At 42.3% G+C, this 22,461-nt stretch overlaps 1 protein-coding gene across 1 annotated transcript in view; it reads left to right on the top strand.

Annotated features, from left to right (window-relative positions):
* The first annotated feature begins 6,500 nt into the window (after nucleotides 1-6,500).
* The window catches only part of CEP78 (centrosomal protein 78), a 28,368-nt gene continuing 12,407 nt past the window's right edge, over nucleotides 6,501-22,461 (top strand). Inside the window, exons 1-9 of the mRNA XM_029919677.1 lie at nucleotides 6,501-7,007; nucleotides 10,131-10,303; nucleotides 10,399-10,471; nucleotides 11,723-11,826; nucleotides 13,439-13,613; nucleotides 16,495-16,608; nucleotides 18,147-18,211; nucleotides 18,489-18,600; nucleotides 21,517-21,731. Coding sequence (XP_029775537.1) covers nucleotides 6,755-7,007; nucleotides 10,131-10,303; nucleotides 10,399-10,471; nucleotides 11,723-11,826; nucleotides 13,439-13,613; nucleotides 16,495-16,608; nucleotides 18,147-18,211; nucleotides 18,489-18,600; nucleotides 21,517-21,731 — 1,284 coding nt within the window. The 5' untranslated portion in view covers nucleotides 6,501-6,754. The remainder of the gene's footprint in view (nucleotides 7,008-10,130; nucleotides 10,304-10,398; nucleotides 10,472-11,722; nucleotides 11,827-13,438; nucleotides 13,614-16,494; nucleotides 16,609-18,146; nucleotides 18,212-18,488; nucleotides 18,601-21,516; nucleotides 21,732-22,461) is intronic.

The raw sequence follows: 22,461 nt of genomic DNA, 5'->3' as shown, positions 1-22,461 counted from the left end.
CCACACCATGGATCTTGCTGAATACATGCTCATGGTGCAGTTAAATATGTTCCTCTGTGTCCTCTGTATTTCCTACAGAATAAGAAACTCACCAATCCTTTTAAGAAGACTCAAGACTGTGGTGTATTATTTCATCAGGGAGCAGATAATGACTGGTTATCTCTCTGTCTGTGATATTGGCAGCCACTGAGTGATCCTCAGTAAACACACAACTTTTTTGTTCAATCACCAGAATGCACCGTCCTTCTAGTTAATCCTGCATTTCTGAATTCTGCCAGCTCCCAACATGAACTTAACAGAGACTGCAAAACTGTGAATTTCTAACTCGATCACTTCTTTTCTATTTATTGCCAGAAATACTTTTATGAAGAGATCTATCCCCATATCTACAATTTGGTCACGCGACGATACAGTTCACTATGGAGACAGGATAAAAGCTTGGTTATTTTGCCACCCCACCCAGTCCCAGCCCTACCATTTAAAAAATCGGTTTTCATTATAACGAATTTCTCCCCAATTATCTTCATACATCGGCTTTTTTTTTTTGGTATCCATAGAAACCCATGGATTTAAACATAGTTGATGGGTTTCAATTCATTGTAATTATTATCCTACTGAAGTTCAAACTGTTCTATTGTCCACAGAGACCCTCTTCACATTTGGCTCCTGCATACTTTTGAATGACCCCAGTACTCTCTGGTAACTTCCTTGTTATCTGGTATCACAAAATTTTCCAAGTTCATCTCACACAGATGCACTACAGACCTGAAATCAGCCATATCAAGACCATGATCTGGGCCTATGGACGTTTTTTGCTATTGGCCACTGGTTCTAGGCCGATTCAACAGAAATAAGGTGTGTGTGTGTGTGTGTGTGTGTGTGTGTGTGTGTGTGTGTGATGTGTATGTTTGACAAAAATATGAGATATATTTGTCATATTTAACTATATACATAGATAGTATATAGTTATATATAAATTTATAGTTATACATTGACCTAAACATGTATATAAATATAAACACAGTTAAAATACCTTATTAATTACAGACAGATTATCCTAATTCAAATTTGGCACTCCAGTTTTAAGTAAATCTCCTCTATATTACCTCAGTATTCTTTATCTTACATCCTGAGCACCCTAGTCCCTTAGCTCATAGTGGATGTTATAATTAGAATAAGCCATAATTTCTCACTTGTTCTATTCCATATTACTCATAGAACAGACTCAGATTTGCAATTTGAATGTAATGTTTAATAAACAACGCTTGAAAAACACTTTTAACCTCATTAGGTGTTTGTTCAGTTTTTCTCTGTCATTTATAGGACTGATACCCACATTGTCAGAGCACGTAGCCATTACAAATGATACTCTTTCCCGGTTCACCCTCATTTACTTCTCAGTCTAGAAGCAGTAGCTATGCTTAATGCTCACTAGCAGGACTTATATGGTCTCCAGCCATTTTGGCAAATGGCAAGTGAGCAGATATGATGCCAGCAGAGGTCTTACATGGCCTAAGTGGGCTCACCTCTTGTGTGTCAGTGGCCAAGGTGAGAAGAGTGTGCCCGAGGAGCTGCTGCCCCACAGAGTCAGATGCGTGGGACAGACCTCCGATGGACCCCACCACAGAGCAAAACCAGCCATCTGGAGGTCTAAAGCAGAGTCACCACTGCTAATCCTTAGATCGAAAAACCTCAAGTTCTTGTTGATGTCACTGAGTTTCAGGATGATTCCCCCCATTATTACAGCATGAGAGGTCTAACAGAGTGTCTTCCAAATTATTGTTACCTAGATGGCTACCACAGTGTCTGTATATGAGGCAGCTGTGTACTCAGAAATTTTAACAATTCTTGAACTCTTGGTGCCTCTCCAGAGTATTTCACATGGTTAAAGTTTCCCCAGACAATCTGGTAATGTGCCATAAGGACATCTCCCTAAACTGTTATTACAAATAAAGCAGCATTCTTCTCTATTTATTTTCTGCTTGTATGTAGTTAAAATGCTTTTTGTGAATTTAAAAGGATGAAAAATTGTACAGGAGCATCTCTGTGGATAGATGTTATTCACAGGGGAAAATTACAATCAAAATGGGCCTTTCGCTCAAGCACCGAGGCCCCCAGTGTCTCTCACCACCGAGTAAACAAAGGAATCCCGCTCTCTCCGTTTGAGAGAGAGAACAAGCTGTTCTGAAGTGGTGGAGGGATGCTCTTAGCAGCTATTGGCAACACTCTGTGCGCTTAGTTATTATGTTGCTATGAAGCAGCCTATTGTCCAAAGATACCTAACTACAGAACCTTGAAAAGTAGAGGAGAGAAAGGGCCAGGGGACTAATTCCTTCATTCACCAAATATTTACTGACCAGGCTGACTACGTGTATAATACCAGGCTAGGAAGTGCACAGAGCACAGAGGTGTATTAGATACTAGTGAGGAAGACACAATGTAGACGCCTTATGGCAGTTCCAGATGTATCCTACTAAACTGTTTGCAAGTTCAGAAAAGAGAAGCGATCCATATCTTGCTTGGATTCTCAGTGAGGTTTTCCCAGAGAAGGAGAGGTAAGAGTGGTGACCAGAAGAGTTTTTAATATTACAATACATGAGCTGGAAGGGAGCAAAGATGTAGAGATAATTAGACCCTTTGATTAATAACAAGTCTGGGGGCACATAGTGGCTCAGTCAGTTAAGCATCCAACTTGGGCCCGGGTCATGATCTCATGTTTGTGGGGTCAAGCCCCACGTTGGGGTCTGTACTGACAGCTCAGAGGCTGAAGCCTGCTTTGGATTCTGTGTCTCCTCCTCTCTCTGCCCCTCCCCTTCTCATGCTCTGTCTCTCTCTCTCTCTCAAAAATAAAATAAACATTAAAATTTTTTTAAAAAATCTGGAGGTGCACCTGGGTGGCTTGGTTGCTTAAGGATCTGACTCTTGATTTCAGCTCAGGTCACGATCTCACAGCGTGTGAGATGGAGCCACATTAGGCTCTGTGCGGACTGCACAAAGACTGCTTGGGATTCTCTGTCCCTCTCTCTTTGCCTCTCCCTCCCTCTCTCTCTCATTCTCAATAAACAAATAAAACAGTTTTTAAAAGTCAAGAAAGTGAAATTTAAGGCAAATTATGGAAAGTTTTAAACATTCTTAAACATTTGGGCTTTCTTGGGTTGGCAATGTGTGTCATGAAAGGTTTGGAACAGTGCAACAGCATGATCTGTGAACCTTGGGCGGTGTAATAAATGATGTCAGTTGAGCCTGAATGTAGGAAGACATGGTATTCTCTGAAGCAAGCATCATAATCCACATGCAAAATAATAAATGGTGGAATTGCAGTAATGGCAACACAAAGAGAAGGAAGGAGTATCAGAGATGCTATAAGGGAAAAACTGCTCATTGATTAGGTCCATTCATTTGTTCATTTAATAAGTGTTAAAACTGGTGCTACGGTCATGTACCCCAATGTTCATAGCGGCACTTTCTACAATAGCCAAAACATGGAAAGAGCCTAAATGTCCATCACCTGATGAGTGGATCAAGAAGATGTGGTATATATACACAATGGAGTACTATATGGCAATGAGAAAGAATGAAATCTGGCCATTTGTAGGAAAGTGGATGGACCTTGAGGGTGTTATGCTAAACGAAATAAATCAGGCAGAGAAGGACAGATACCATATGTTTGCACTCATAGGTCTAGCAGGAGAAACCTAACAGAGGACCATAGGGAGAGGAAGGGGGATAGAGAGTTGGGGAGAGTGAGGGACACAAATCATGAGAGACTATTGAATACTGGAAACGAACCATGGACTGAAGGGGGAGGGGGAGGGAGGGAAGGCAGTGATGGTCATGGTGGGAGGGCACTTGTGGGGAGAAGCACTGGGTGTTATATGGAAACCAATCTGAAAATAAACTATTAAAAAAAAACTGGTGCTACGGTTACATGTATGTTGTTATAGGTAGTAATAGTACTAGTCCTTAGAGATGCAAGAGTAAGTAAAACAATGTGATCTCTTCCTCGTGGACCATATAGTAAACATCTATCTTCAAATAGCTGAGAAACGTGAAGAAGGCCTGAATGAAGAAGATGTACACGGTGTTAGGAGAGCTTAGGACAGGAGGACTGATGAGTTGAGTAGGTCAGGGAATGCTTCCTTGATAATGTGACACAGGAACTGAGAAGGATGAAGAGACATTAACCACGTACAGACCAAAGGGAAGGACAGTCCACGTAGAGGGAAGAGCATGGGCAATGCGCCATGAAGTACAGAGGCCTGCAACGAGTCCACTGGGGACTGGATTCCTGAAAACAAGCGGGAGCAAGATGAGGCCGCAGAGATCACGCCCCATCATGCTTAGGGGATGCAGTGCCCTGTAGACCTGGGCACTCAAAGCGCCACTATAAAATGAGATAAGGAGCTTGTTCTCAAATGTAACTCAACACATGGCTACTTTCATCAAGAAAGTCTTGCCTGCTGAATGCATCAGTATGTTTCGTGCAGATAAGATTTATATTCTGAAGCAAGCTCTTTACCTTCTAAAACAGTAACAGTTCTCACCCAGCAGCTAGTCTGTGACTCCACAATGAGGAGCAATGTTTTGGACCATTGTGAGGAGGACTGCCCTCATCCTAAGAGCAACGGGAAGTCATGGGAGGATCTGAAGAGGACGCGGTGGAGCACCGATGGGAAGGCAGCCAGAGTTCACAGAGAGAAGGTGAGGGGGGGTGCCTGGGCGCCTCAGGCAGTTAAGCAGCTGACTCTTGATTTCAGCTCAGGTCATGATCTCATAGTTGGTGATTCTGAGCCCCGATCAGGCTCTGCTCTGACATTCATGGAGCCTGCTTTGCATTCTGCCTCTCCCTCTCTCTCTGGTCCTCTCCCACTTGTTCTCTCTAAATAAATAAGTAAATAAACTTTAAAAAAGGAAGATGATGAAGTCTGTGTCTGAAAACTTATTTTCCTAGAAATAAGAAGTACTCTCTTCAGGTCAGGGAGCAGGAACACAGAGTCTAGTGGTGACATCAGAAGAGTGGAGGAGATTTGGAAGAACCATTGTGAACAGCTTCCGGGAGTGGAAAAAGGAAATGGGAACCACATGGCAGTTAAAAAGTAAGACAGGACTGGATTCAACAAACTCATTGCTCTGAAAGCAGGTCCAGAGAAGATCCGTGTTAGAGGTGAGCAGAGAGCATCAGCATTGAGGCTCCATGGGAAGGTAAGCCGGGTTCGAAGTCTGGGTTTAATGTTGCCAGGATGAACCAGGAGTGAAGTACAGTATATAATAGGTAAAACAATCCCACTAAACCAGTGGATGCTGTCAAAAAACAAACCCCACACGCTGAATAAAACAAAGCAGAAAGATGAGTTTATTGAAAAGCTTTTGCCCTCCAAACTGGGAAACTCAAAGCGAGGAGAGCAATCAATTCTGAGTGGCTCACAGGTTAAGGGATTTTTATAGGGTGATGCGTAAGTTATTTGTTTGTTTGTTTGTTTCAACTGATTGGTTGCCTAGCGGTCTTCTATTTTATTTGGATCAGGGTAACCGAGTCAAGGAAACAAGAAGTCCAGAGAAGGGATGATCAGATTTGGCATTTGGGGATTGGCTGCTGTCCTGTGCAGATCTCTGAGAAGGGTTACCGGGTCCTGTAACTTTGATTAAGTTTCCTTTATGTGTGGCAACTGAATGTCTCCATTTCGTCCCTGACAAAAATCATTTCCACTTTAGCTTGGTCAACAGTGGAAGAAGGAATGCTGTAAACATAATGCCTAAGGCCTGACCAAAGGATTATCACTGCTCTAGAAAATGGATACAAATAAAGGTTCTGAGGCCAATTATCTGAGTTCTACTTAGCTGTAAGGTACTTAACTTCCTCTGCCTTGGTTTCCCCTATTGTAAAGTGGATATACAATCGTTACGCTCCTTGTGGAGTTTTTAGGAAAATTAAATTATTTCCTACTTAAACCAGGCTTAAAATGATGCCTAGGAGACACAAAGTACTAATTTTAAGAGCGTTAACCATCATTATCCATACAAAACACGGTGATTAGTAATAATCACAATAATGTCCTGAATTCATGAAAGTCTTTACAACTTGCCGACAACCGCGTGAAGTAAAGCAGAAACAACAGAAGTGAAGAGTTACTTACAGAAATTGATAGACAGCAAAGATTTAATGGACGGCAGTGGATATACGCCCAGTCTTTCGCACATCCCTCACCAAGGGTCTCTCCTGCGCGGTGCAAGTACAGACACTTGTCAGGTTTAGACCACTTGGCAAACGTGATGCTACATCCGTCTCTCCTTTTTATTCGATCAACCAGCAAATCCTTTCTGCAAACCCCAAATTCCGAAAACCGCCTACCTTTCACATCTCCCTCGCCTCGAAGGTCCCGCTTTGAAGGTCCCGCCTCTCGTCCTCAGGCCCGCCCCCACGGAGGCGGGGCCTGCGTGCTGACGCACTGCGAGCGGGCTGACGTCTCCGCGCCCCGCCCCCACAGGCCCCGCCTGCCAGCTTGAACTGCTGCCCCGCGCTGCGGAGGGCCGAAAGGCGGGAGCCAACGGCCGGCTCTGCGGGGCGCGGGGCGACGCGGGAGCCCGGCGTAGAGGGGCTGGCCTCGCTGGGACCTGGAGCTGTGAGTCTTCTGGCCCCGCCGTCGCTCCTGCGCAGACGTGGGATCACAGCCGCCGGGCCTTCGGCGACCCGGGGTTCTGGGGCGCCAGCGGGCATTGTCTCCGCCGCCGGCGTCCCCCGAGGCCGCCCCCGGCCATGATCGACTCGGTGAAGCTGCGCCGCGACAGCGCGGCCGACTTCTTCTCGCACTACGAGTACCTGTGCGCGCTGCAGGACTCGGTGCCGCTGCCCTCGGTGCGCGCCTGCCTGCGGGAGGGCGTGCTGGACTTCAATGCCGACCGCCTCCGCGTCGTTGACTGGGCGCCGCTCCTGAGCACCCTCAAGATTAATAAAGATCTGCCCCTAGTCTCTATCAAGAGCTTCTTCCAGCCGTGGCTTGGCGAAACAGGTTTGTAGTTCCCGCCAACAGTGGTCCTCGTGTCGGTGGCGCGGCGCGAGAATTTAGACGGTGGGTGCGCCCTGTCCGGGTGTGTGTGCAGCGCACCGGGCGTGCGGCCTAGGACTCTTACCAGCTCGGGGGCCCGGGGTGAGTGACTTAAGGCCTGCGAGTCTCAGTGTTCTCTTCCGTCCTATGGGCTAACAGGACGTGCTGTGCGTGGTGATTGCCAAGATGCACCCAGTTAATGCCTGTAGAGCACTTAGCGCAGTTCGGGACATCATTAAGCATTCGACAGATGTTACCTGGTTTTTTGCATGATTTAGCCGGATACAGAACAAAGCGTAAGGAAAACTGATACATCCCAGCCTTTTGCTCCATTTCTTTTTGAATGAGACATGGCTGTTATTAAAAAGCAAAACAAAAACAAAAAAAAGTTTGTTGTAGGTTTTTTTTTTTCTTTTTTTAAGTAATATCATATAGTGGAAAGAGCACCGATGGGAAGGGAGCCTAGCGTTTGAAATCCAGGGCTTACACTCTGTGTGGCGGGAGCAAGTTACTTTTAAACTATAATCCCCACACTTGTAAATTGACTTTTCCATTTGTTTTTAGAGTTAAGAGTACACTTAACCGCGGTGAGCCCTGAGTAAGGTATAGAATTCTTGAATCAGTATATTGTATACCGGAAAACTAATGTCACACTGTATGTTAAGTATACTGGAATTTTTAAAGATAAATAATACTTTTTACCCCTGAAAAAGAATGAAGCGGGTCGTTTGTATGAAAGTGTTCCCGGGCACTGGAGTGAGCTCAGCCGGCCCCACGCCTTACGGAGACCAGGTTCCTGCCCTGGTGCGTCTCCTCTTGTGCTGAGAGAGGCAGCAAGTAAACACCAGCACCGTGGTCGGGGCCCTGGAAGAAGTGAGCTCAGTGCTGTAAAGCTGAGAATGTTAGAAGAGCGAGTTCAAGGAGGGCGTCTTGGAGGAGGTGCCTCCTTTCTCAGGATGCGTGGGAGCTGCTTGTGTCCAAGTTTGAGAAATATAAGAAAATATGGCAGAACTAAGAGAGAGGACTGCAATTTAGGGTTTAAAGAAGGGAGGGCCGAGACAGGACACCTGGTGGGGGCCACACAGGGAGGGGCCTTTTGTTTGTCCTGTCCAGTGGTTGGACGTTTATCCTAAAGGCTGTGAGAGGCACTCAAGGATGAAGAGATGGACTTTGGATTTAGAAGCTTGCCCCGACCTCTATTGGAGGGCATTGCTGATTGGGAGGAGGGTGAATTGTAGTCTGAGAGCCCAGATTCAGGTATGGCAGCACTGACTGGATTTCAGAGATCAAAGAGACAAATGGATGGGACCTGGTGACCAGTTAGAAGACGGGACAGCAAGCTTGGGTGACAATGTATAGGAGCGCCTATACATTGAGACACAGCCCAGCAGGAGGGGATTGGGGTCTGGGGTCAGAGAGAAGATGTCGCTTCATCCTTCATGACCTGTGGGGCATCCAGACGTGTGTGCTGCACGGCTCTGGGCCCCTGGTGCAGATGCGGGCTCTGAGGAGGGGTGTTTGAAGGCATGAGAGAAGCTAAGGTAACCCGCAAAGAAGATCTAGACAATCCTACCCCTAAAAGAGGTGTTTTAAGTGGACACGTTGGAGTATGTTTATAAGCTGAGGCAAAGTAGCCAGCACACAGGGAAGGTGTGAAGATCCAGGAGAGGAAATAACTACTGAATTGCTTTTTAAAAATCTGAACCCTAGTCATGTGCCTGGCCCTTTCTAGCTTCTGGATTTCATGTCATCTGTTATCTCTTCTGCAAGGACATTTCAATTGGCCCCTGGTGCAGAGAAGTCAGATTATTCCCAACATCTCATTCAGCTTTAGGAACTGTTCCGTACCTCTGAAGGGACTTGACTTAACCAAAGTAATAACTTAGATATCGGAAGAAATTACAGTTGGAAGGGGTCTCAGAGTCAAGGCCATTGTACTTAATCTTGCCTCATACTTCACATCAAGTGTATGAAAAATGTATCCCAGAGGCCATATTTCCAGAATTCCTTCAGCGAACCTTTGTTTTCTCTTGCATCCCATGGGTCCAGGCTATAAATTTTGCCCTCCTAGGTCTGTTTCTTTATTCTCACCAGCTTCTAGCCAGTTGTTGCTGCCCCTCAGCTCAGTTTCCCTCTGTTCATCTGCCTCCTGGGCTTCAGTGATCCTCTAAAATGAAAATGTATCCTTAAAATAATGCTTATAAAGGCGGAGTGCCTGGGTGGCTCAGTAGGTTGAGCGTCCGACCTCAGCTCAGGACATGATCCTGTGGTTCGTGAGTTCAAGCCCCATGTTGGGCTGTGTGGTGACAGCCCAGAGCCTGGAACCTGTTTTGGATTCTGTGTGTGTGTGTCTCTCTCTCTGCACCGCCCCTTCTCATGCTCTGGCTCTCAAAAATAAGTAAAAACGTTATAAAAAAATTTTTTTTAAATAATGCTTATAATGGCTCAGTGGCACAGGATCAGTGCGTATTGGCTGCACAGCTTGTGTTTGATGCAGAAGCATGGGCTCTGAGCTGTGTTTCTTACTAAAGCCCCAAGGGGCTAGTTAGCCTTGGGGGAGGGGTGCTTTTACTAATCTGTCTGATTTAGGTTCATTTTTCTGACTGCAGAGGCACCCTCTCTGTGCCCCTGGTAGCCCTGGTCCTCATCACCTATAGGATAAAAGCCATAGGCTTTTTATCCCAGACTGGTTTGGGCCAACATCTCCATTGTAATTTTTGTCTCCTCCCCCTTACACCCCAGCCTTTAGATGTCCCCACCTGCAGTATTTTCTGTGGCCAGCAGGTGTCAGGCTCGGGCATCTTTGCACAGAGTTAATGCACCTTCCGCTCAGACTTTATGTGGTCATTCTCCTCTTTCTAGATTCAACTTCAGCATTATCTTGAAGCCATCACTTAGATATAACTTTTTGCTTTCACAGGAACCTCTTTGCACATAGTTTCTGTTTCTGTAACTCATGTGGTTGACGTTTGGAGTTTACATGTGTCCTTCAGAGAGGACTTTAGGTGCAGGATTCATTTCTGTATCTCAGCACAGAGTAGATACTTTCTAATGATAATACGTGTCTTACAATAATTTTTGCTTTAGTCTCTGACAGGAATAAAGTTTGCAGAAGTCGTGTTCCTGCAATAAGAAGCAAAGATGTGACTTTCCAGTTATGTAAAGCTCTCAAATGCTGTTTAAGTATATCAAGCGCTCTGAAGAACCTAGAACTAAATGGATTAACTCTAAGAGAGAGAGATTTAACTATTCTGACGAAGGTAAGCCTTCTCCAATGTGTCCTGTAAACATTGGATATTTGCTTTAGAAGGTAAACTAAGCCTATAAAATTTTTAACTTTTTCTCCCCCTTAAAGGGATTGAATAAATCGGCTGCTTTGGTACACCTGTCTCTTGCAAATTGTCCAATTGGAGATGGAGGTTTAGAGAGTAAGTTCCGATCCTGTTTAAATCTCCTCCCATCAGACCCGATCTCATGTTTGCCTGCACGTGTGCTGCTTGCTGTCTGTACCTTTTCTTGGTGCTGCTCTACCTGGATTGTCTCTTGTGCCTATTCAAACCTTGGTCTCCTCTCGCTTGTACGCCAACAATCTGTCACGCTAGATACTCTCTGAACCAGTTCTGTGTAAGATTATGTTAAGCCACAAGCCATACAAATATATACTAGTCTGGTTTTTTGTGTTCGTTCACCTTTTTCTTTTCAAGAAACATTGTGGGAAGGGAAATAGCGAGATATAAAGACAAAAGATCATTATCTTTAAATAGCTAAAACATCTAAATGCAATCAGAATCGTATAATGCACTTTGTTGTGTACTAAAATAGGGAACATATGCAAAGGTCAGCAAACTCAGTGGTGTTGGTGGGTGCGTATCATGGAAATAATCACAGAGAAGGTGATGGTTGATTGGGGTCCTGAAGAATTGGTGTGTGTTCACGGTGTGCAGTCGAGTCTGGGGGTGTTTAGGAAGGCTGTGGTTTAATTCGAAGGAACTAAGAGTAACATGATATGTCTTATATTGCTCTAGTATATTTCATAGTACCTAGTAGAACTCTGGGTTTAGAGTTGACATTTAAATTGATTGATAAATGAGTTTGAGTTATATCACTGGAAATGAAATGAGGAAGGGTCTTAGGCTTTTTAGATTTTTCTTTTCCGATGTCCCAAAAGGTATATAGTACTTTACTGACTAGTTGGGAACAAAGTTTTCAGTGTTTGGAGTATTCATTTTTAGCATCTAAATAGAATTAAACTATTGCTGTAAACTGGAATAACACTTTGTTGCTGACATGTTTTAAAATTGTAACGTTTATTTATTTTTGAGAGACAGAGAGAGATAGATCATGAGCAAGAGAGGGGCAGAGAGGGACGGAGACACAGGATCTGAAGCAGGCTCCAGGCTCTGAGCTGTCAGCGCAGAGCCCAATGAGGGGCTCGAACCCTTGAACCATGAGATCATGACCTGAGCTGAAGTCAGATGCTTAACTGACTGAGCCAGGCAGGCGTCCCTGTTGCGGACATATTTTAGAACGCATCAATCCATCAGTTGTCTGGGAAGCTTGCGGATAATGAATGTAAGAATACAGCTATAAACCTCCCATAGACTCAGGAGAAGAAGTCAGGATTGACCAGCCTGTGTAGCCTCTTCATCTTACTGTATGTGTGATTTTCTTCCTTTTAGTTATTTGTCAAGGTATAAAGAACTCTATCGCTCTTAAGACCGTAAACCTCACGGGCTGTAATCTGACGTGGCGGGGAGCAGATCACATGGCCAAGATCTTAAAGGTGACTTGATGTTTCAACTTTCATGAAAACATACTATGTGACTGAAACATTATTTTTTTGATTCAAGGTGGAAGAGTTTTGTTTCGTTTTTTTGTCTTTCGACACATGCGATTACAATTTTAGTTTTGTTGAAAGAATACAACCAGTTTTCAGTTTGGGTTTTGCCATTTAGTGAAGATAGTTCACTTAATCCTAGAAGTAAGAAATTTCATGTATCATATATCATAAACAGTCCTGTCATGTGTTTTGAGTTACCGAAAACAGCCCATCACCTGTGGTAAATAGTAGTTTAGAACATAGTCACACCCATTTGCATATAGAGTGACTGTGGCTGTCTTTCATCCTACCCCAGTGGAGTAGCGGAAACGGTATGGCCCAAGGCTGAAAATTACCTTTGGGTCTATACAGAGCAAGTCTATTGACCCAGGATATAAAAAACCACAGTCAAGAGCATGGATTCTGAAACCAAACAGCCTAGATTCAAATTCCAGCTTTCTGCTCTCATAGCTTGTGACCGTGGACAAATTACTTTGCCTCTCTGCTTTGTATTTAATGAACTAATTTGTATTAAATAGTGCCTGGCACATAAAAAGCCCTATGTAAATGTTTTGCTGTGATTCCCACTTTTTTATAAGTTATTGTTAATAGAAAAATAGTACCAATGATTTTCCATTTTAGAGTGTCATAGGAACTTTGAGTCTTTTGTTGTTTGAGCATTGTAATAAGATTGCCTTATTTATTTTTAATGTTTATTTTTGAGAAAGAGAGAGAGACGGCACAAGTGAGGGAGGGATGGAGAGAAGCGGGCTTCATGTATAATATACAGGCTTCAGGCTCTGAGCTGTCAGCATAGAGCCCAACGCAGGACTCAAACTCATGAATCGCGATTTCATGACCTGAGTCAAAGTGGGATGCTCAACTGACTGAGTCACCCAGGCGTCCCAAGATTGCTTTCTTTTAAAGTCAGTGTTTCCTGTTACCACAATTTTTATCTTATGAATATAGAGAAATGACTGTGTCTTTATGGCTATATCTCTGGTTAAAAATCAAACCATCGATTTCCTAAAGCATGTCAAACTGCTCTTGCATACTGGAGGCCTCTAAGTTGGTGTACATACCCTAAAGTAGTAAGCAAGATCCACTGGGCTAGGGAAGGAAAATATTAGAACCTCTGTATTTATTTTTATATACATGGAATACATGTACAGAACTTCCTGTGTATAATTTTTCAACAAATAAGATACATGTTGCAGAAAGTTTCCCTGCAGGGTGTCCTACCAGGTGTTTGGAGACCACTGGAGAACAGAATGATAGACCTGGGCACCTCAGCAATAACAGAATATAGAACTAGTTTCCTGATTTGGAGATAACGAAAATAAAATTTACAGAATGTAATTGATCGTCAAAGTTTATATAACTAATCAGCCACAGGTCCTCCAATGGCCAGGATCTAACGAATCACCGCCAGACTAGAATCTGGGTCACTGGACTTCTGAACTCGGATCGACTGTTAAGTCTTTTGGGCTGACCATGACCTCACAACCCATCCTGAGTGGGCCTCCCCTCTTTCCTTACTCAAGCGTCTTAATTTCATCCTCTTACATTTTTGAAGTATCAGACCATGAGGAGGCATGAAGAAACCTGGGCCGAGAGCCTTCGTTATCGGAGACCTGACCTGGACTGTATGGCTGGTTTGAGGCGCATCACCTTGAACTGCAACACGCTCATTGGTGACATTGGTGCAAGTGCTTTTGCAGAATCTCTCAGTGATGATTTATGGCTTAGAGGTAAATTCTAAAAAAATTTTGTTAAGTTTTACTTATTTTTGAGTTAGAGAGAGAGACAGGATGAGCAGGAGAGGGTCAGAGAGAGAGGGAGACACAGAATCTGAAGCAGGCTCCAGGCTCTGAGCTAGCTGTCAGCACAGAACCTGATGTGGGGCTCGAACCTATGAACCATGAGATCATAACCTGAGCTGAAGTCTGATGCCTAACCAACTGAGCTAGCCAGGTGCCCCTAGAGGTAAATTGTAAAACGCAAAATATTGAATTTTTAAATGCTAACTAAGCTTAGCTTTTGACATGATATTGTTGTCATAGGATTTTTTTTTCAAAGCCTTATTTTTCCAATACCTTTTATGCTTTAAAGTTTTTCTAAGAATTGCATATATTCTTTATAGGAAATACAGAGTAATAAGAAAACACAATTACCCATAATCTTAATACCCAGACGCAATCACTATTCATTTTTGGTATACTTTCAGGGTTTTATTTTTCTACAGATATTCTCGTATACTTCAGAGACTAAAAAAGTGAACTCATAGCACACTTACTAATTCATGATCTTGTAATTAGTGATGTATCCTCTGGTACTCCATTATATTGATATGCAATAGTGTGATCATTCTTTGCAATTAGACTTGACTGTTGGTGCTTTTTCCCTGTTGGAAATAATGTGTAGTGAACACTTTGTTCCTGTGTCTCTGTATCCATTGGTATTAGTTATATGTAGATTAAGTTACTAAAAGTGGAATCACCTCATAACATGACATTTTTAAGACGTTTATCGCTTTTGCCAAATCACCATTCAGAAATTCTCTGCCAATTTACAATTCACCTTAACAGCGTATGTGAGGCCTCCACAACCAAAGCACTGGCTTGTGTCACTTTTAAAAACTATAAAACTACAAAAGTTAGGGGCGCCTCAGTGGCTCAGTTGGTTGAATGTCCAGCTTCGGCTCAGGTCATGATCTCACAGTTTGTGGTTTCGAGCCCCACATCGGGCTCTATGCTGCCAGCTCAGAGCCTGGAGCCTGCTTCAGATTCTGTATCTCCCTTTCTCTCTGACCCTCCCCTGCTCATGCTGTCTCTCTCTGTCTCTCAAAAATAAATAAAAAACAAAAAACCCTACAAAAATTAGGAGCCCTCTTTTATGCAAGTAGGATTACTCCAAATTTTATAACTTTTTTTTCATTGAATATAGTATGAGCTACTTAATGAGTCAGTAAGTTTATATCTATCACATCCTTTTTAGTGATGGTTTCAGAGTTCCCTTGTATGAACATGCCATAGTACACTCAGCTTATTCATTCTTGCTAGATAGATGAGCTTTTTGCAGTTTTTCACTTAAAAACAGTACTCTGATACACACCCTTGCCTACATTGTTTATCATTTGGTTAAATTCTTAGAGAATTGCTGGGTCAAAAGGGCATGCACATTTTATAGGTTTTTGTTTGTATGATCTTGACCTAATCCAGTAGGACAATCATTGTTAACATTTTATTGTTTTAATTTGTATTCAGCTTATGTGGTAGTGACAATTAACTACTTTTATTAATTTGGCTTGTTGGTTAATTGTATCCTCTGTCCATTCTGTAGTAAGAGTTTGTAAGGGTTGCATCATCTCATTTCCATATATCTGGCTCATTTCTTTGTGTCATGGGGTTTTAAAAGCCTCAGTTACTTTAATATAATGGTTTATACTTTGATGTAATGGATTTTAGGAGAGGGCTCCTATGATAGCTTCCTTTGATGTAATGTTTTGTATACCTGTGCTTTTGTGATGATCCCTTTAGTTTAAATGAACTACTAGCATTCCTGATCACTTGTTCTGCTATTTGACCTTTTTCTTAAAAAAATTTTTTTGTCTTTTTTTTTTTTTTTTTGAGAGAGAGGCAGAGAGTGAGTTGGGGAGAGGCAGAGAGAGAGGGAGACACAGAATCCAAAGCAGGCTCCAGGCTCCAAGCTGTCAGCACAGAGCCCAATGCGGGGCTCAAACCCACAAACTGTGAGATCCTGACCTGAGCCGACGTCAGACACTCAGCCGACGGAGCCACACAGGCACCCCTGTTCTTTGAGTGTGTTCTTGACCATTCTTGCTTGATAGGTTCTTAGCGTTGTTCCCTATTCACACATTCACATCATACATCCTCTGAGACATCTTTCTTTGTCTTTTTTGTTCTAAAACTAACCTTTATTACATGTCTTCTACTTGGCTTTTTCCTTTCAACTCATTTCAAAAGTGATCAGGAGCTCAAGATTACATCAGAAGAATGCATGGCCATTTCTGAACTCCACCAGTTTCTGCAGATGAGGTCCACTGCCGCTAGCATCCTAGCTAATTATGGACTGGGACTCCTTTTGGGATGTTTTTCTTTTTTCTTTATTTATTTATTTTTTTTTTTTTTTTGAGAGACAGAAACAACGTGAGCAGGGAGGGTCAGAGAGAGAGGGAGACACAGAATCTGAAGCAGGCTCCAGGCTCTGAGCTGTCAGCACAGAGCCCAACGTGGGGCTCGAACCCATGAACCGCGAGATCATGACCTGAGCCAAAGCCGGATGCATAACTGACTGAGCCACCCAGGCACCCCTGGGGTGTTTTTCACTCATAGGCTGTATAGAGTCATTCTTCAAACATGTGATCGTAAAATATGTCAGGTGATTTATTGGTACTATGAGCTGGATAATCCGGGTACATCCAAGAATTTTTTGTTGGATTTTGTATTATGTGTGTGTATACTTTTCTGTTTTTCTTTTATCCACATCCAAGATTAAAAACCTGCCATGATTAGGCTTGTGCAGAAGTCTTACACGCAGGAGTACATGACACTTAACTGTGTGTTAAATCTGTGTGGAGTTGGCAAGTGACCTTTTGTCTTTCATCCAAAGCACTTGACCTGCAGCAGTGTGGCCTCACCAATGAAGGAGCAAAGGCTTTACTAACGGCCCTGGAAACCAATAGGACTCTGGTCATTCTGGATATAAGAAAAAACCCACTTGTTGGTAAGTCACATCTTCAATTGATTAACAAATGGCAAAACGAAGTATTTGTTCATGTAGTGACAGTTTTTAAAATTTAATGTGTTTACTTTTCTAATGTTATATTTTTTCTAATCTTGAACTTCCTTTGTGTTTTTAGCAGATAATTTACTAATTAAAATCAGTTGAAACTTATAAATTGCTCTTGGTTGCCTCTCTGTATAGACATGAATCTAGATAATGAACCTGCTTCCACCAAGAGGGCTATTTCCTCCTTGTGGAACCTTTCCATTCTTGGAAAGAGCATTTTATTCATTTATAAGTTGCCAAGCAGGTGTTGAATCCCTTCTGTGTTCCAGACACAGATTTTAGGCTCGGGGGAATGTGACAGCGAATCAGACAGAAGTCTTGCCCTCATGGAGCTTACGTTTCAGTGAAGGAGTTCTGGTAGAAATGAGTCAGCAGATAAGTTGTGTACTTTCAGATAGCAGAAGCACAAACACTCCCAAAGGTGAAGACTTTGGATGGAGCAGTAGGGCTGTATTAGATGTGTCAGGGGACAGCTTCACTGGAGAAATGACATTTGAGAGGACACTGGAGTGAAATGTGGTGAGCCATGGGACGCCTGGAGAAAGCACATTCCAGGACCAGGAGGCTGTGTGTTTAGGTGCATAGGTTGCAGAGTGAATGGAGTATTAAGGAAAAACGTGGAGGCCACCGTGGCCAGAGCACTGAGTGAGGGAAAGCATGATCTGCAGTGAGGTCACGTTGGTGGCCAGGGGCGTGGTCTTGTAAAGTCTGGGGAAGCCAGAGTAAGGACATGGATTATTCTGTGTGAACAGAGGATGGTGAGGTGGGAAAGGCTTGATCTGAGTAACGTTTCTGTAAGATGACCCTGGTGTAGAGAATGGACCTGGGAGTGGGCGAGAGGATAAAGATGGGAAAGGAGGGTATCCCTCGAGTCAGGAGTCTAAATAAGGCCTCTTCATGGCTTAGCCTAAGGTGGAAGGTTGGAGCTGGTGAAGCAGTTGAATTCAGGTTGTGTTTTGAGGATGCAACTAATAAGACTAGGGATAGATACGTATGAGGTGTGAAGGAGATAGTAATAAGCAAGCCCTTGGTGATTATGTGTGCAACTGAGTGGTACCACTCACCCAGAAAAGGGGGGGGCTGAGGAAAAGGGCAGCTTTGAAAGACTATCAGGACTTTGGTTTGATGGATCAGGTGCCTGTTAGGTATCTAAGCATCTGGACGGTGCCTAGACCCTCTGCTTTCTATCCAAAGGTATCAAAGCCACTTTAGACACAAAGTGTCTAGATTTTATCTCGGCTGCTGCCAAAATAGAAGTCATTGGGGACATTATGGGAGGAGGCATATTTTCACCTTAGGTTTTTGAGGACGAAATTAGAATACTCAAAGGGGGAAGTAGATATGTAATTACACAATGTGGGTTTTATATTTAATTTCACGTGAAAAGCAGTAATTAGTTGGCTTTTGTTTTAAATGGGAATAGCCACTCATTGGGAAGCCATTACTGTAATTTCAGTTTTACTTTCTTTTAGATCATTCTGTGATGAAAGCAGTTATTAAGAAAGTTCTCCAGAATGGAAGGAGCGCCAAGTCAGAGGTAACACGTTGTAGTTCTCTAGGAAGAATTTTTTTTTAATTGCATGTTTTTCTTTTTTTTTCTAATAAAACTATCAAAAACAGCATTTTTCTGCCATCTTAAATAAGTCAAATCAAATGGCCTTCTGTTTTTGAAAAATTGTGTGATTCTTTAGTATGGGGTCCCAGATGTGCAGATTCCCAACCTTTTATTAACTTAAAATATCTGAGTTTCCAGTTGAGATCAGACCTCATAAGTTAGCTGTAACTGAAATGCGTATTTATTGTTTCTCTTCCAGTACCAGTGGATCACTTCTCCGTCGGTGAAGGAACCATTCAAAGCTGCTAGGCAGAAAAAGAGAACTATCATCCTGGGAAGTGGCCGAAAAGGGAAAGCTACTATTAGAATCGGTAACTCCTCCTAGCCTGGCTTTTTAGCACCACTGGCGTTTACACGCGTTCCGCGTTCCAGGGCGCTGAAATCGAAATCTCTTCTCACGGGGACATCGATGGTAACAACCAACATTAGCTACATGCAGACTAGAAAGACTGTAAATGTTTTCTACAGCTTATGCAAATTTGTAGAATGTAGAAATAATTTTTAAATAGAGATGCTAGTTTTCCTTTTTTCTTAGTTAAGCAACTTTTCGTTTCACAAAAAGTTCATTATTTTGAATATATTTCTTTGGTAAGATTTTCATTTTCTCCTCCTGTTGTCTATTAACTTAATTTCATGTAGCTTAATATAATTTGCCATTTTCCTATTTTCACTTTATTTTATTTTGTGTTTATTTTATTTATTTATTTTTTTTACTTTGTGTTTATTCTTGAGAGAGAAGGAAAGAGAGAGCACACACACGTGCTGGAGGAGGGGCAGAGAGAGGAGACAGAGGGTCCGAAGCAGCTCTGCACCGTCAGCACAGTGCCAGTGGGTTCAAATCACAAACCCTGAGCCCGCGAGCTGAGCCGAAGTTCGACACGTAATTGACTGAGCCACCTACCCACCCCCTTTCACTTCATTTTAAATTAAATTAAAATTCTATATGACTCATAGTTATGCTTTTTAATGTATTCACAAAGTTTCATTGAGTTGATTTGTCTGTTTTTTAATTAGTAAAAAATATGGGGTGCCTAGCCGGCTCAGTCGGTAGAGCATGCAACTCTTGATCTCAGAATCATGAGTTCAAGCCTCACATTGGGCATGGAACCTCCTAAGATAAATAAATAAATTAGTGGAAAATTAGAAGTAGCGTATATGTAAGTAATATTAATCATTCTTAAACATTTTCATAAATATAATTTTTTTTTACCATTAAAAGATACATGTTTTTGATTCTCTACTAATCAACTTGTTTGATCCAGAGAATATTAAGTAGGAGTTAAGAGTGTTTATTAAATCAAAATAAAGCTTACAGGTTTTCTACCAATTTTTATTTTAAAACAGTGATATTTTAATAGTCCATCTAATAGTATATACAAGGAAGTTGAGATTTGTGATATCACACTAATTATATATTATTATTAAACGTTCACATCATGTGTAAAACATTCATAAAAGTATCTAAGTTGGAGGCGCCTGGGTGGCTCAGTTGGTTAAGCGTCTGACTCTTGATTTTGGCTCAGGTCATGACCTCACGGTTGTGTGACCGAGCCCCGCACCTGGCTCTGTGCTGAACGTGGAGCCTGCTGAAGACTCCCTTTCTCCCTCTCCCTCTGCCCCTGCTCTGCAGGTGCACTCCCTCTCTCCCTCTCTCCCTCTCTCCCTCTGTCTCTCTGCCTCTCAAAAGAAAAAAGTGTCTAAATTCGTACTTTGATATAATATTAGAAATAGAGTTATCTATAGAAAAAAATAATATATGTTATATTCAGATTTCTGTAATTTTAGTACCTAGAGGTATTTAACAGGACTTTGTGAAATGAGAATAAAAATTAAAAAGGTTTTTCTTAGCATGATTAATCAAAGTGGAAACGTGACTGAAGTTTTCAAGCTCACGGAGCTGTTCTAAGAGTAATTTCATTTCTTGGGCTTTTTCCTGTATTTGCCTCAGTTATATGGAGACATAGAGGTAAGCCGAATCGCTGTCTGGCTATATAGTTAGATCCAGGTGAGTATAGGGGTCGAATAATCATGTGAGTTGTGGCACATACATATTGTAATTATGTGTACAGAAAGAAGACAGCAGCATTTATGGGATTTTTTTAAATCCCCTAACAACATAAGCAGAAATTCTTTTGGTTTTATTTAAAAATGGCATTTGCACTAGTTTCTGAAAGTAAGGGGAAAGGTGTATACATACAAGCCACATACAGGGTGAACGTTTTTTGCTTGAGAGTAATTAAGTTAAAAAACAAACCATAGCACAAGGTGAATGGAACGTTCTTATACTTTAAGAGGCGTGTAAATGTATCCAGAGAAAGCATACAGGGTCACGTGGTGATTGCCAGTAAGCTACACCCTGTGAAATATTGGCACTGTATCACCACTTACACTTCATTTCACATACTTGCTTGATGCTGCTAAAGTTGTCTAGTGAAATAGACCTGAAGGACAAATATGACCAATCTGTATTACTTGTTTTCAGTAATATAGAAAAAAATCTTTAAATGTAAGTCAATTTTAATATGTGGTTTATTCCAAATAAAGTGTATTAGCATGTAGGTCTAGTTTTTGTTACCAAATAGTTCACTAAGGGTACTTGACCCCTAAGTATTGAAATCTAGGCCAGGTCTCCTTATCTTGCTCTTTAATCCAGTGGGCTTATTTCTTTGGTTTTCTATATGACACTAAATGAGGCAGGACGGTCAGCAGACTTACAGAGGGTAACATTGACTCGTCTGGCTTTTAGAAGCTTCAGTGCTGTTCCTTGGATCATTTTTACGTAGAAAAATTAATCTTAACCTGAAATTTTGGTCTAATTCAGATCCCGTCTGGCAGGAATCACGGATATGTCTGGGTTTCTCTGTCCTGGAGACTCCGGGATACCAAAGCTATTCTGAGATTCAGCAAACTGAACGTTTCCGCATGGTACAAGAAATGTATCATGCGCGTTTCGTTCTTTGGGATATAGTTTTTATTTTTGCGTGTTATGTTTTGTACATTTCATGTACTTCTTTTTTAGTTAAAATAATAACTTGTTACTGTAGAGAACTTCTGTTTTTAAGCAGTACCAGGCCTGTGTAAAAACATTTTTACAAAACCTTGTTATTCGTGGCTTTTGCGTTATTGTCAGGTGCCTGTTCTATTCTTTTAAAAGTGTGAACGTGGGGTGACTGCTCTGTCGCCCTTTCACGCGTCCTGATTTTTTCTCTCAATGCTCTCGCAAACAGGACTGGGCACGAAGAAGCCTGTAAGTAATGGAAGAAAGCACTCCCTTGGCAAAGAGTACTATGCCCCCGAGCCTCTCCCTCCTGGCGTGTCTGGCTTCCTGCCGTGGCGCACAGCGGAGCGTGCCAAGAGGAGCAGGTGGGCATTTCCCTTCCCTGCCTGCAGCCGTTCACCATTCTTCGTTTTGGATCCTGCGTCACGTGGGAGGCGCCTGGTGGTTTCGTAGACAAAAGGCGAGAACTCACGCGGGATTTCTGCCCGATGAGTCCTTTAAGGAAGCAAAACAAAAAAGAATTCTAATTGGGAGTTTCAGAGTTGTTTAAGTGTCACAGCAAGGTAGCCCTGTGGGAATCCCGAGGAGATAGGATTATCTGCACTTGGGCAGGGATGAAGCTTTCGTTACAGGCAGTTGTATGAGTAGGAACTTGGATTTATAGGAATAGGGGAAAGACGTTTTCGGCATGGGGAGTAGTTTAGTGCAGGATGGAACGGGAGTATGAATTAGACTTCATCTAACTCGGTCAACTGGCTTAACTCACTTGCGTGAATCAGATTTAGTAAATCAAACTAGATATAACTAGTTTTAGCGGATTACTTACCTGGAGATAACTGTGCAGAATAATTTTTGTCTTATAACTATAGACGTCTCTTTACATGGTTAAACTATAATTTTAGGCTTGCTGAGTGAATCATTTGGCTATAGATTATTTTCAAGTAACTTATCTCTGGTAGTAGTCAAGAAATTGAACACGAACAATTGCTTGAGAAAACAAAGAATTGATTTTAAATAAGGCTTGAGGTAGGTGGGAGGTAAATTAACTGTGTAATCGTTGACGTTAAGTTGACGAATATAATCTCCATTGGGCAACTGACTGCTATACCTTTACCCAGACGGTGATGTGAATTATTGCTGGGTAAACTCTAGTTCCCCAGACTCTGAACTATAG

The sequence above is a fragment of the Suricata suricatta genome, chromosome 13 (assembly GCF_006229205.1).
Source record: "Suricata suricatta isolate VVHF042 chromosome 13, meerkat_22Aug2017_6uvM2_HiC, whole genome shotgun sequence".
NCBI lineage: Eukaryota > Metazoa > Chordata > Mammalia > Carnivora > Herpestidae > Suricata > Suricata suricatta.
This window is presented reverse-complemented; position numbering and strand designations above follow the sequence as displayed.